This window comes from Contarinia nasturtii, unplaced genomic scaffold (assembly GCF_009176525.2).
Source record: "Contarinia nasturtii isolate CC-2019 unplaced genomic scaffold, AAFC_CNas_1.1 Cnas_scaffold_187, whole genome shotgun sequence".
Lineage (NCBI taxonomy): Eukaryota > Metazoa > Arthropoda > Insecta > Diptera > Cecidomyiidae > Contarinia > Contarinia nasturtii.
In genome coordinates, this window is record NW_022197544.1 from 1,803,240 (window position 1) to 1,817,429 (window position 14,190).

At 31.6% G+C, this 14,190-nt stretch overlaps 1 protein-coding gene across 1 annotated transcript; it reads right to left on the reverse strand.

The window, feature by feature from the left end:
• Window positions 1-73: 73 nt before the first annotated feature.
• On the reverse strand, window positions 74-11,423 carry LOC116352314. The gene is made up of 11 exons (XM_031784817.1): window positions 10,511-11,423; window positions 4,698-4,921; window positions 4,019-4,255; window positions 3,364-3,606; window positions 3,054-3,286; window positions 2,365-2,987; window positions 2,283-2,300; window positions 1,858-2,039; window positions 1,650-1,792; window positions 1,406-1,568; window positions 74-1,303 (listed from the first exon to the last, which is right to left on the reverse strand). Exons 1-11 carry the CDS (start codon window positions 10,545-10,547, stop codon window positions 1,106-1,108), a joined length of 2,301 nt encoding a protein of 766 aa, XP_031640677.1. The 5' UTR covers window positions 10,548-11,423; the 3' UTR covers window positions 74-1,105.
• Between the last annotated feature and the right edge of the window lie 2,767 nt (window positions 11,424-14,190).

Genomic DNA, 14,190 nt, shown 5'->3' on the forward strand with positions numbered 1-14,190 from the left:
TCAATTTTATTTATTTTTCAATCACGTATAATACACACAAACACATATATTTTTTTTAATATAAACCCTTTAACGTCATCGATAAATATTTTGCGAAAAAAAATAATCTCTCTCCCTTATCTACCAATTCTTCATATTCAATTGCAATGACAATGTATGGAACTCATTTATGTACAGTTTTTTTAATCATTTATGCATGAATCGAGCTAATTCTTTTCAATTATTACAGGCTTGTTATGGATTAATATAAAATAATACACATCATAAACATAGCCATAATGTTAATTCAAAAACAGAGAAAGAAAATGATTCATTTTGTTTTAATTGCAAGCAACAACTATAATTGTGGTCAATAAATTGAATGTCTCGTGTGTGATTTTCCTGAATGAGTTGAACATAAAAAATGGAGAGAACCGTTTTCGAATCTTTATTGACACTAAAAATTGATAAATAAATCAAAAAATCACAATTATATACAATTTTCTATAAATTATATGCATATCTTTATGCATACTTATGTACAAATTCATTTTATGAGAGCGTTTCGATGAGAGACAAAGTGAAAGTAAAGTGAATTTACTGGTGTTTGTTCATATTCTTAAATATGCAAACAAAACATTGATTCGTGTTGTTGTTATTTTTGGTCTGAACGTAGCTGGACTCAATTTTGATCGTTTTCGTCATTACCTCTTATGAATAATGGTACACTTTATGCTCAAAGCATAATTCATTTGCATAAAATTATTATAGCTATTGTGTCGGATGCCATTTGGATGAAAAATTCCATATGAAGAACCAAAGTGATTCTTTCATGAATATTATATATTTTACCATGGTTTTTTGAATACATCAATTATTTGTGCAGTAAAACTGAATCCAGCATATTTATTAGCATTTTCCTTTTGTTACTATTTATATATATATTTTGTTTTTCGCTCACTGTCATTTGAATCAATTTACTAAACTAAACTTAAAAGAAAGGACTCATAAAATTACACTCTAGCATTCGTATTTAAAATGTGATATATATTGTTTTATTTTTATCATTTTCAGAAAATAAATTAGAAAAGAAAACATTATAATCATTTGTCACTTATCGTCGACTTCAACCTCCACGGACCAAGTGTCCAGAAGATCCATCTGAACGAATTTCAATAACTTCCGCCCGTTCACTCTCCACGTGAAACTTCGGTGGCGGTGGCAATGGTGGAAGCAGTGGCGGTATAAATGTTGTTGTTTGATAGTAATTTCGATAATCGGGTGTAGTTGGTTCCGTGTCAGATGTTATGATTATGGAATTTTCCTGATAAATTCATATAAGATTAGTAATTTTGAATGAATGAGTCAAACTTTTTGAATATTCATCAAATAACCGAAATCGAATAGTAACGAAATCATCACTCACTGTTGTGGTTGTTTGCATTGAATCGGTTTCACCCATTAGTGTTATGTCTTCAGTTGATGTTGTATCGATATCAGTTTCGATATCCTCATTGTTGTTCACTCGATTCCGCGTTCTTTCATGTTGCATTTTTTCTTCCATTTCTTGATATTTTATGGCTAGATATCTACTCAAAACGATGGTTGAAAAAAAAAAGTAATTCAAGATTTGGTTTCAAAAAGAAAAAAGACCGTGGAGCTTTACTTACTTATCGACTAAAGGTCCGCTATAGTCTTCGGGGAATTTTGGATTCAGTGGTAAAATATATTTATATAATCTTTCATTGAGAACATAAAGCTGCGCTGTTGAAGAACATTTCACGTTAAACCACCAATCACACGTCAATAGCACCTGATGAATTATTATTTGTGATTAGTAAATCGGCCTTAAAATAAGACATCAACATCAATACATACTTGATTGAAAATCGTGCCATTTGGACAGAGAAATGATGCTTGACCACCATTCAAATCACAGTAGTGCCAAACCTGACAACTTGTATCTGGGTCACCAAAAAATCCCTTATACCTTTGTTCTGAACAATTGAAACTTGTCTTTGGTATCACGGAAAAAACCGGAAAATCTACGCCCGGTTCACCTAATAATTTATACGAAATGAATCAATCACCATTTACGATTCAGTCTGAATGAATTTAAAGAAGATTTTGAAATACTGCTGGAATTATTGCAACAATCAATCATTTGTCTACATGATCTCAACCCCATGAGGTGATCTCAAAATTTGTTGACTGTAGTGTATGCGGTAATTTCAACTTGAAAATGTTCAACCACAAAAAGATAAAAAAAAAAGTATATTAATCAATGATAAATATTGCTGTACCTGACTGTGGTCCAGGGGCTGAAAATAAAAACAAATAGATTTAAAAAAATTGAAATATACACATATAAATAGAACTGCTCACCTTCATTGCTTTGGAGTGGGTATATCGGTTGCAAATTTTCAAATGTGTCTTTAATGGGTTGATGTTTTGGTGGATACCGTACCGGATATAATGGTGAATGTTGATCATTTTGAATGGGTTTTTGGGTCTTTTTTAAATCGCTCAACACTTTTGTAAGGGTTCTCAATGAATTGTCCAGTTTATTCATTGTAAATGTTTTTGGCAAGTAATTATTTTCTTTTAATTTTGTTAGCAGCAATTGAAGTGAAGTTTTATTCATATTATAGAGAATATCGTGTAATGGTTTTGGACTTGATGTGGTTGAAATCAAGTTACCGTATGCGATCGGTTTAATTTCAATTGTCGATTGATTTTGATTTGTCTGAAGACCAATTGGTGTGGTTTCCGTCAAATGTTGATGAGTATTTTTGTATGATTCGTATGACACAGGTTCGAAAGCGTTAATAGTCGGTTCGGGTTTATAATTGTACTCATTATTCACCGGTTTAGCGGTTGGTTTCTGTAAATAGGATGAATGCACCGTCGACTGAATGTGCGGCACACTTTTATAATCTTTTGTATAGTAAGATTCATATGGAAGAAGTACTCGGCCACCATAACCATCGTCTGGATCTATGTCATAGCTGTAAAATTGTGCAAAATGTCAAATGAAAGCCAAATATTTGCATAGAAAAACGCAATGTTTTTACTTGATTTTCGTTGCTTTTGTCGTTTGTATATTCTTTGCGAATTGTTTGTAACGTTGTTGTGCACGTTGTGGATAATTCATTTTTATTACTGATTTGTGGTCGTTAATCTCCGATTTTAAAATTGGTTTTATTAGATATACTTGTTGTACTGAATTATCATCAATGCCATTGTTTGTGATTGGTTGTTCGGTTGATGATGTTGATGATGCCACATAATACGCCTGAATATGTGACTATAATTAAAATGTAATATTGTTTGATTGATTATTTTTTATATTACAATTTTTTTTCATGAAAATTATTCTTTTACCTCTGGTCGTAGCTGATGTGTATTTGTAACTGCTAACGGTATTGATTCTTTTAAAACTGGACTTTTATTTGAGTATTTTATACGGTTCGGTCGATTTAATGTATTTGGAAAATCATGTGTATAATTTTTCGGTGAAATAATCGGTCGAAATGGGCCGGGCACTTGATTAGATGGCAAAAATGGTGTGAGATTTTCTCCATTTTCATTTGAATAAGCAGCCGGACGAATTAACTGCGTTCCTGCCTGCAAAAATGTTTTCATTAAAAAAAAAGCGACGAGCATTTGTTATGATTATTTTTTTTATTTATTCATTTGAAGGCAATTTGAGACATCATGAAATGTTGAAATATTACGCAATGCATTTTATCGGCGACAACTTTATGGAATGAAGATGTTCAGCTTCGAGGGTATGCATAAAAGTTGCAATAAAAAAAATATATCCATTGCGCAAAATTGCAGTAACGCATAGTATGCCAAACTGTATGACTGGCAATATTTTTGTGGAAAAACCAAGTGTTGTTGTTTTTCTCATCAGAAAAAAAAGCCAAAAATTTACAAATTAAGGTGTGGCTGCACACTTTTTTTTCGTCACTTTTGCGATGAAAATAAAAATACTCATACAAATATGAAAGTCGGTTTCGGGTTTGTGACTTACCTCATTGTTATAAACATCACTATTTAATTGATACGATTGTTGTGGTACGACTACATCGACTAAAGGTGTTACATACGTATTTTTTGTTATCGGTTGTGATTGTTTGAGCTTGTTTTTAATTTTGTCATCAACATAAGTTGGCTTTCTCTGTATCGCCGCCCCAGCTGATGGCAAATACAAATGCTGTGCATTGTAATTTGTTGGTATCGTTGCCGATTCATGATAAATATATGGATTCTGCAAAATGATTTGATTCAAATGTTATAAATTTGATGAGAGAATTGATGTCATGGAAATGCATTTTGAAGTTTTGTGTTTGATATTGTTTAATCTATTTTGTTATCAGTAAACTTATCACGCGAACAAAGTTTAAATAGAGCAAACAAATAAACCAAACATACAACATATCTATATGTAGACATCGTGTGCATATTTCAATACTACTATTTTAACATGGAATGTAATTTTGTTATTTGCAGACGATTTTGTTGTAAACTTTGAAGCGTTTTATGTGTGATGTACAATTCGATGGTTTTCGAAAATGGAAATGTATTCATCATCGCATTAGCTATGATGCAAAATATATGTGAATTGTTGAATATCATGAACTTGGTCTTCGATAGTTTCAGTTGTGGCTTCATTTGATTTGGTTAATATTTATTTCTCATTCTATCATTACCATGGGTTTATTGATGGGCCGATATGGAGATGTAGGAAGATAGTCTCTGCTTGATGTTGGAATGTAAAATGTCATATAGGGTATTAAGCGGCGAATTCGTTCCGCCGAGTCAATACGCTGGCTATTCCACTTGAAATGCAAACCATTTTCGGTAGTGGACGTCTGATTAGTATGTTTATCGCTATGAAAATTTGACATTGATGCGACAATAATTATATTCGAACCTTTAATAGAAAAAAAGAATTGTTTTTAAAAATAAAATATGAATTGTGAAATATTTCGAGCATGAGTTCAAAATCAAAAAAAAAAAAAAAAAAAAAAATTAGCAAATAAATAGAAAGCCTAACAATGACAAAAATCACGATGAATGCAGAAAGCACTCTACTATACATAGAGTTTCTGGTCGTGACGCACGACACATCGCTATGTGGGTGGGTGTGTGTGTGTGTTTGTACCCAACTTTTATAGTGATTTAATTTCTATAGATTTGTGTAAATTTAATCGGATAAATTTCATAAAAATTCATACCAGAAGCACAAAATGTGAATACATTTGCAGAAATATTGAAAATGTGTGCATGCAAAAAGCCTTAGGATATTAAATCGTTCGTTTTTCGTTGCGTATCACTGCACTATGTACAAACAATACAGTTGATTGTCCACCATATTCAGTATGCCTTCAGGAAATGAATGTCAGTTAAGGCTTTTGAATGTTACATATACTGCACATACATGCCACTTGCACATAGAAAATGTAAAAGAACCCTTCGTACTAATTTGGAATTGTTTTTCTCTACCGTGGCCGGCTTTGATTAGATATCGCCAATTGCGCACAAACATTTGTTTAATATAATCAAGTTGACTTAGGTTATAATATCAAGTAAAAAAATCATAGAATGCAATAAATGAAAAAAATCAGTCCAAAAAGAATAACCAAATCAAAAAGACGCGTTTCAGTGTTTCTAAATGGTTTATCTGAATTCACTCTTTACAACCATCAACATTGCCCGCAAGAGATCAGCTCGGGGGATTTTAAAAGTGAGCAGCTCTTTATTGAGTGATTCATAATTGGCTCGATGTTAACCACCGGAACAAAAATTCAAAATAAAGAAATGTATATTTTTGAAAATGCGAGAGAAAAAATGGTATTGATTGTCATTCGTTTCAGTAGTACAATGAATTTGTTTGGAAATTGTTTGTTCCATTATTAATAATTTAGTTGTTATCCGTGTGTGAGATGCGAACGTGACTCAAATGAAAATAAAAACATAGTGAGCTAAGCCGGCTTTTGGATTCGAATTCAAATCATGAACCACACACATACAAAAGAAAGTATACAAATATTGGTATGATATTACGTTGACACCGGTGAAATGGCATCAACGGTACTACCCATTCTAATTCTGTAGAATTTCATGTCAAACAAAACCCACCCGCAAAAACGAAATCTAATAATTGTTCACGTAGCTAGATATTTTTTTAGCTAGATCTTCTCCATCTTGTTGTTCTCTCTGCTCTGTGTGTTTTTATGTTCTTTGGTGCACTTTTCCAGAATTCGAGAAACAAATTTTTAATTAATATGTCATTCGTATAAACCAAATTTGTCATGGTCGAGAAATTGATTTTTATTACTCTGAGGTTGCCAGGATGTTTTTAATCCAATATAAACATTGCATTCCGAATTTTGGGCTGATATAATGCCGTATATCGTACAGTTCATTAATTAAATACATCATAAAACAATGTATTTGTGCAAAAATAAGTACTTCTTACCACTCTAATATGAGACAAAGACAATTAGAGCAAGAGTGATAGTTTGTGTGCATATCTTTATAATAGAGAAAGAGAGAAAGATGGGCATTTTCACAATTCGATTTTTGTACATAACATTTTCTGTGTTATACAGGGTGTATCCAAAATGTGACTGAAAAAATAAATAATAAAAAAACTAATAAAAACACAAATAACTCTTTATTTCTTTTAAAATTTTGATCGATTTTTGTACATTTGTTCAAGTCACGTACGGTTTGGAGCAAATTTAAGCACTTTTTTGCATGTGAAACTTCCTTTTGAACCTTTTAAAGTATGCAAACTTGTGATGTTTCACCTGTGCCTGTAGCTGAACAGGTGCCCATAACCCTCGCTTCCAATATTGAGTAACGTAACAAGTCTACATCTTTAGCTTTTCACCCACTTAAGATAATTTTATTCAGATCCGAAGTTTCGATATACATATAAATGTTATGACGCTAAAGAAAATTATACTCAAAAACGTATCAAATTAGGCAAGGCGAAAATCGCGAAATTTCATCAGAAGTCAACTAGGAAAAATGGCCATTAAAAAGTATATTTTTGTAAGTGAATTATCTGCGTTTCCATTTGATTATCACTACTCTATTTTGTGACACACTGTGATTATTCGACATGTGAAATATTCACTTGCAATGAACCTTATTGATTATGGACATAGAGTTTTTCTCATGCTATTCACGTCAGACCACAATGTCATTGTATTTGTGATTTGATTGAGTTTGAAATGTGGAAGCATTCCTGAACTGTAGCAAAACACCATATGTTTATATGTATGCACTTTTGATAACAGGACTTAATGTAAACTTTTTTGAAACGAAGAAACACATCTAACAATATTGGCTTTAGAAAATGAACTTTGAAAAATGGCCACGTTGAAAACAATCCATAGTACATTTCCGGAAAAGAAACTTTTATACATTATTGTACACATCTGGCTTGCAGCCAGATTCATTTGAAGAAGAAAAAAATCAACCATGACAAAACAACAGTCTGATATTTACAGGTTTTTCTCCTGAAATGTCCGGCAATGTTTCACTCCATTATCCACAATATTAAAATTGCAATGAAACCAAATTGACACATTCTAGTGAACTGCATTGATACGATGCCATATTGAAACGTGATGAAATGCGGTATTTTATTTTCAGCTTTGCTTGAATGTAACGGACAACTGTAAATCATTTGCATTTGTTGTTTACTCAAAAAAAAAAAAAAACAATGAATCTATCATGAATAATGCAGTTTGTTGATTTCGCTCGCCACTTTCAGTGGTGGTTTTTTGTCAATGTTTGAGAGTTCGGGATATTTATAAAAATGTTTTTTGTGTATTTTGATAATTGATGGCACATTTCAACATATTATCAATGATGTTTAGATGTCCGTGCACATATCAAATTGGCAATCATGAGAATTTGATGTCTGTATCGGATATATCGTCAATACAATGTTTTAATTTAATTACAATTGACGGTAATCAGTCAGAATATGTTGGTTCGTGTACATATGTTATATATGTAATGTTAAATTGGTCCCGGAATTTAGATAAAGAAACTAAAACCAAACTTCCTAAGTATTCCTAAGTCTACGCCACACCAATGTTTGATTTCGATAAAGAGATAATACTTGTGACATTTTACATGCAGCCATGATGCAGTCGTCATAGTGAATATGAATCAAATGGTGACACCTTCTCATCACCTTCTTTATTATTATGATGACAACGAGAGCGTCGTACCGAAAGTGAGACAAGTGAAGAAGTGTTACCAAATACCAAATATACCATTCATTTGGGCTGATATATATAAATGTATATATGTATCGTCAATATTGATGTTGACTGTTGACTATTAACTATTGCCATCAATGTCCGTTCTCTTTGTTATTCTGTTTAAAAGGCCAATTCATGATGAAGTATTTGAGAGGAATGGCTTCTTTTGTTATACCACATAACGCCGTATCGTTTGATACACGAATACCATTGATGAATACGCGACGAAAACAGCACCGATGACTTCATAGGGGAATTATGTGCAGTATTTGTATGCAACGATGTACACAGAATGAATGAATTCAAAGTGAACTTCACAAATGATGAGAAAATGGAGAATGCAACACAATCGATTCAAAGTAAACATAATATATGAATATATATGCGTTCATTATTTCCATACATTGTTCTAATAGTTTTCCATAATTAATCTTTAGCAGATCAGCATTGTCTCCGGGCAATAAATATAGCAATAACAATGATAACAATGCGAAAATTGCGTACATATTGATATTTGTTAACGCAAAATCGCATGTACAATTGTACAAACACAAGCACGCATATGGAATATTTTCACCGATCCACAGATTTAACTGTATTTGCTTATTTGATGCTTCAAACGTACATATTTATGACGGCTTTCAATCGGATATATTAACGCAAACCGATAAATATTTGACAATCACAAATTGAAATTCGCTTCTATCATTTTTTGTTGTTGTTGTTATTGTTTTATTTCAAATCAAAAAATACTAATAATAATAAGCATATCACGTTATTAACGCAAATTGTTCAGCATACCATGCAATAATTACACATAATGTGTCGAAAGCCTGTTGATTTGAAAATTTATTATACGATTATCATGTTTTTGTTAGTTTTTACAAGGATTTGACTATAGTAATTTGATGCCAAAACTGCTCGAAATTTTATCACAATAAATTCATATGCAATGCATTTACGCATATACGGATAAGTTTTTGTGGGGTTTTGCTGTTATAACAACACTGATTATTACCTAATAAATGAAGTGTACATTCAAAGAATGTTTGCAAAGAATTTTTCAATTTCATTACCATTGGGGGCTGTTCTTCGTGGAACGTTGTATTCAGAATTTTCAAAACGATTGCCAAATCGTACACAACAGCAACAACAACAACAACAACAGTCGCACAACAATAACATACAGACCCACAGATACACACACACATACCAGATGAACAAAAAAAAAGAATGAAGTACATACAAAACGTAAATTTTAGTTTTATGATACAATTGTTTCATGCATATTTTGGTGAATGATTTGTACATATTCAAAATGCATAAAGGGCAAACCAAATCGTATGCTTGTTCAATATGCTCTAACCATGCGCACCATCAAAAATTCTTTACGATACAAACTTTGTGTGAGATAACCATGTTCGGTGTGCACGTCAGTAATCAGTAGTCCAAGCAGATAGCAAATCCAATCAACGCATTCAAATAGATAGTATATTGCATTTACCATTCCAAAAATAAATTCTTGTGTCAAAGATTTTTGCCAAAGATTAAAATATACGATTTTGATTCTAGACTGTTATTGGATCGATATACATAAAATCTATATATCACTTTCCAAAGAATCACATTTGAAATCGGAAAATAAAAACCAATTTTATGTTTTATGCCAAACAAATTTGTCCACGGTTATCGTTCATATCGGAATATTTTTCACATGTCATCGAAAGACTATTCTGAGATATTGAAGTGACAGGCATGGTTTGTATGCACCTTTTTTTATCAACTTTTAAACAAAAACAAAAATCTCTCACACATAACAGAAATACAATATTGGATTTCGTCATGTGAGACTTTTTTTTTCGGTGGCATTACATTATTCTTTTTCAACGAAGAATAGAAACATTTTATTCCCAACCATTTGATGATTGTCTGACATGTGAAAATTGCTTTAATTTTCATTTCATTCTGACATAGTATTTACATTTAGTGCTTTTAGTAGTAAAGTTTCTGCTTTTCTGATTGTTTAACCATTTTTTTTTTACAGAAAATTGACAAAACAATTGACACAAAACTAACGAATACAAAAACCCATTACCACCGCTTGCAATCAACGACAAAAAAATGCAACTTATTTGAGAAATTGACCAATTGTTACATGATCAACAAATTTAGAGATATTTTTTTCTACGTATTTTGTGGATATAATATAATTAATTAAATTTAGAAAGACATACCTATGAAGAGCATGTACATTTTCATTATGCTGAACATGTTTTGTTCTATAACTCTTTCTGTCTCGATCAATTGTTGTTATTTTATTTTGTTCTATAAAGCACTGAATCAATGGCAGGTAAAAGAGCTAAAAGAACGTTTGCGATGGATATAACGATGCTTCAGACGATTGAATCAAACAAAACGATGCTTTGATGATGTTATTGATGACACTGTGCTATCAAACGAAATAATTGTAATGGCTAAAAAGTACATTTTCCGTTGTATTTTCAATGCCGAAATGCATCAATAAGTGTAATGTATGCACCTATGTTATGAATTCAATTTATCAGTGAATGTACTCTATTTTTATCATCATTTGATTGTCTTTACAACAAATAAATTATTAATAATAATAGATTAGTGACGCGAAAGTAAAACGTTTATTGTAATAAATGTTCACGATATATATTTCTGTTTTTGAACACACTTTGATAACGTTTTTTTTCTATTTGACATCCAATGCAAATGTTTATCGCCTATTTAACATTGTTTTATTTGATCGGCTTCGTTATTGTTACCACTATTGAAATACAATGTGTAGGCAAATTCACGTTTCTGATTCAAATGTAATTGATTTTATCAGCGCATCGTAGTCTTTTTTTTTCACAGGTAATTTGCGGTCATTTAAGTTCACGCACTCTAATCTCAAACGTGTTTTCTATTTTAATGATTTTACTCTCGCTAGCACGTTGGTAAATACAAATTGTTTGTGTTTGATATATAATAGCGCTCGGCAGAAAAAAAAAGTAAATTAATTCCACAATTGAAACACAGTAGACTACTTTGTGCAGTTTCGATAAAAAAAACCGTATGCTGTCTTACATCTTTTACATATTAGACATCTGTTGTAGTCAATATGCTGAACCAACATCTTCGATGGTTTTCTTGAAACTGTAACATTGCGTTAAAAAATGAAAGTCTATAAGTCAAGTAAAAAGAAAACGAAACAACACAAAAAAACTGTACGCGCTGCTTACTTGGAAGCTGAGTGTTTTTGTTCGCAGAACATGTTCACATACGTATGCATTTTGCTACATACAGGCGCGACAAACTCATACATGTGACCAAACTTTCGTGCACCCAAGAGATAATGGCTTTTTTTCACTTCTTATTATAACCATTCGCGCCTAAGAAAATTCACTTTTTTTTCTACCTCAATTATAAATTGAGCATATTCAATGCATCCAAATGACTTTCATACACATCGATGTGATAAGAACATGTTGGCAAATCAAACATAGATAAGAACTTGCTAAATTTTAACATGGGCGGTAAGTTTTCATTGCGATTGTCTAGAGGAAGCATCTATGATAATAAAAACTGATTCACCATTTCATCATCGGATGCATTCAATTTCCGCGTTTCAAATTAAACGTGATTACATCTTGATGCATAATTATATTTTATGTTTTTTTTTTGTTTCTGCTGCGATTGAGTTTATTTTACGGATAAAAATGAAGATTGCACACATTTTAATTGAATGCAATGTGAACTTGCAGTTAATGTGAATGTATAAACGTGTAAAAAAATTTATGTGATATAAAATCATGGTGTTATCACATTTTGTTGTTGTTGGTGTTGTTGTTTTTGTTGGGCGAAATGAAATTCGACCAACGGTAATATCTTTTCTTTCAACAAATTATAAGAAAGCCCCATAAAAATATTGACCACTGTAGTGTCTTATGCATTTTATCAAGTGCAAGTATACATTGTACACATACGTGTCAACGGTACTTTATATCGTTATTGGTGAGATAAGTAGAGAAACCATACTTCGTGATCTCGGTGTTACAGTAACCGTCGGTACAGTTGAAGATCAAGCAAAAGAAGTGATTTGTTTTTGAACTGGTATATATGCTTTTTATTACTTAAGCAAAGACCATTGGCATCGATGACTCGTTTCATACTTGTCAGTCTCTCTCTCTATCTCTTGAGTTCATGTGAAAATCCTTCAAATCATATGATGAAGTATTTGGATAAGATATACATTAATATGACTTTGAAACAGAATCGACAAAATACGTTCGAGATGAACGCATTTCAATTCAATGTTATACATTTTTCTTCACATTTTTTCTTTTATAAAAATAATATGTGTGTGTGGACAATTGATTCTTAGTAAATACCATTTAATTTTCATATAATACTATAAAATTAGTGGACGAAAATCGGTTTAAATTCAAATGAATTGCGTAATATTTGAATTTTTCTTCGTGCCCGAACCATACGAAAACATAAAAGAAGAAGAAGAAAAAAAAAACAATTTATAACAGATGGCCTTTCTGAGCACCGTTGAAATTTACGAGCAGATAGTTGAAAAAAGTGATTGATGTCAATTATAAGCAATGATTTACGTTTTAAATGCGTCATAATTGTGTTCGTTGCGGAGACAGCATAATTTTATGAAATTTTCACACCAAATTCATAAAATTATCGAAATATGAATGTAAAGTCGCTGAATTTATAATTGCTATCTATGTACGTTGAGGTAAATTGCTATGTACGTTCGCACACCAATGCAATATAAGCCACAAACACTGTATTCGGGAATATTTTCTCAAAATAAAGTAAAGTTTCTTTCTTTATTTTATTTTTTTTTTTTCATGTTTGTCATAGACTTTTATTAGCGGACATAGTGCAATTTTTGAAAGCATAGCAATGTCGAAAACCTATTTCTGTTTTACATTAAAACAGTCCATGATTTATCACACCAAAGTGAAAGAAAACGAATGATTTTTCTCTCGTCTTTGTAATTATAATTAAATGTGCTCAAACCCTGGAAAGCGGAACTGCGCAAAGCCATGAAACAAAAAAAAAAAAAAATACCAACTCAAAAATGGAAACGAACAGATTCAAAAGTGTAAGGTAAAAACCTTGTTAAAAGTTCACAGCATAGCAGAACACTTTCTTTGATCTTCATTTTTCATCATAGAAAATTTTTGTGCCAAGTGTATGTGCCATGGCAGTTACCGTACTCTTTTTATCATTATTAAGTCTATGATGCGATTTACTACTTTCTCTCTTTCTTTCTTTCTTTTGCTTAATTTATCCATGCGTGTATGAATGCGTACCTTTTCATCAATGCTTTTAGCGGTATTCGGCTGCATTTTTAGACAAAAGATATGCGGAGGCGCTTTATTGCTTTTATCAATACCTACTCAGTCAGATTGAAGAATGCATGCTGAAAGTGATTTTAATTCGTCTCTGTGTCTTATAGGGTCTTTAAAATGTCTACTGTAATAACTCATAAATAATGATGTGTCTTCCAATAAATTACTTAGATTCGATTCAATAAAAAAACCAAATAAAAGAAAACTAGAACGGATTTTGATATAGTAACAATACTATAGTAAATGGTCATAAATATCGATCGAAGAAAACAAAACAAAACACACAAAAGACAGTTGTGATGATGCGGATTTTGAATTTTTATACTATGTTTATCTGCGAACTATAGGAAACAGAGATTTAATGAGCGTTCGATTAAAGTACCGATTGGTCCATTCAAACATGACAAAAAGTTTCGGATATCGGTGAACGAATGAAACAAAGCGTCTTTTTGTACGGATTGAATTGGCAGATATACTTCCAAAAAAAAAAACATAAAGGCACAATGACATACTCAAACCCATAAAAAAAA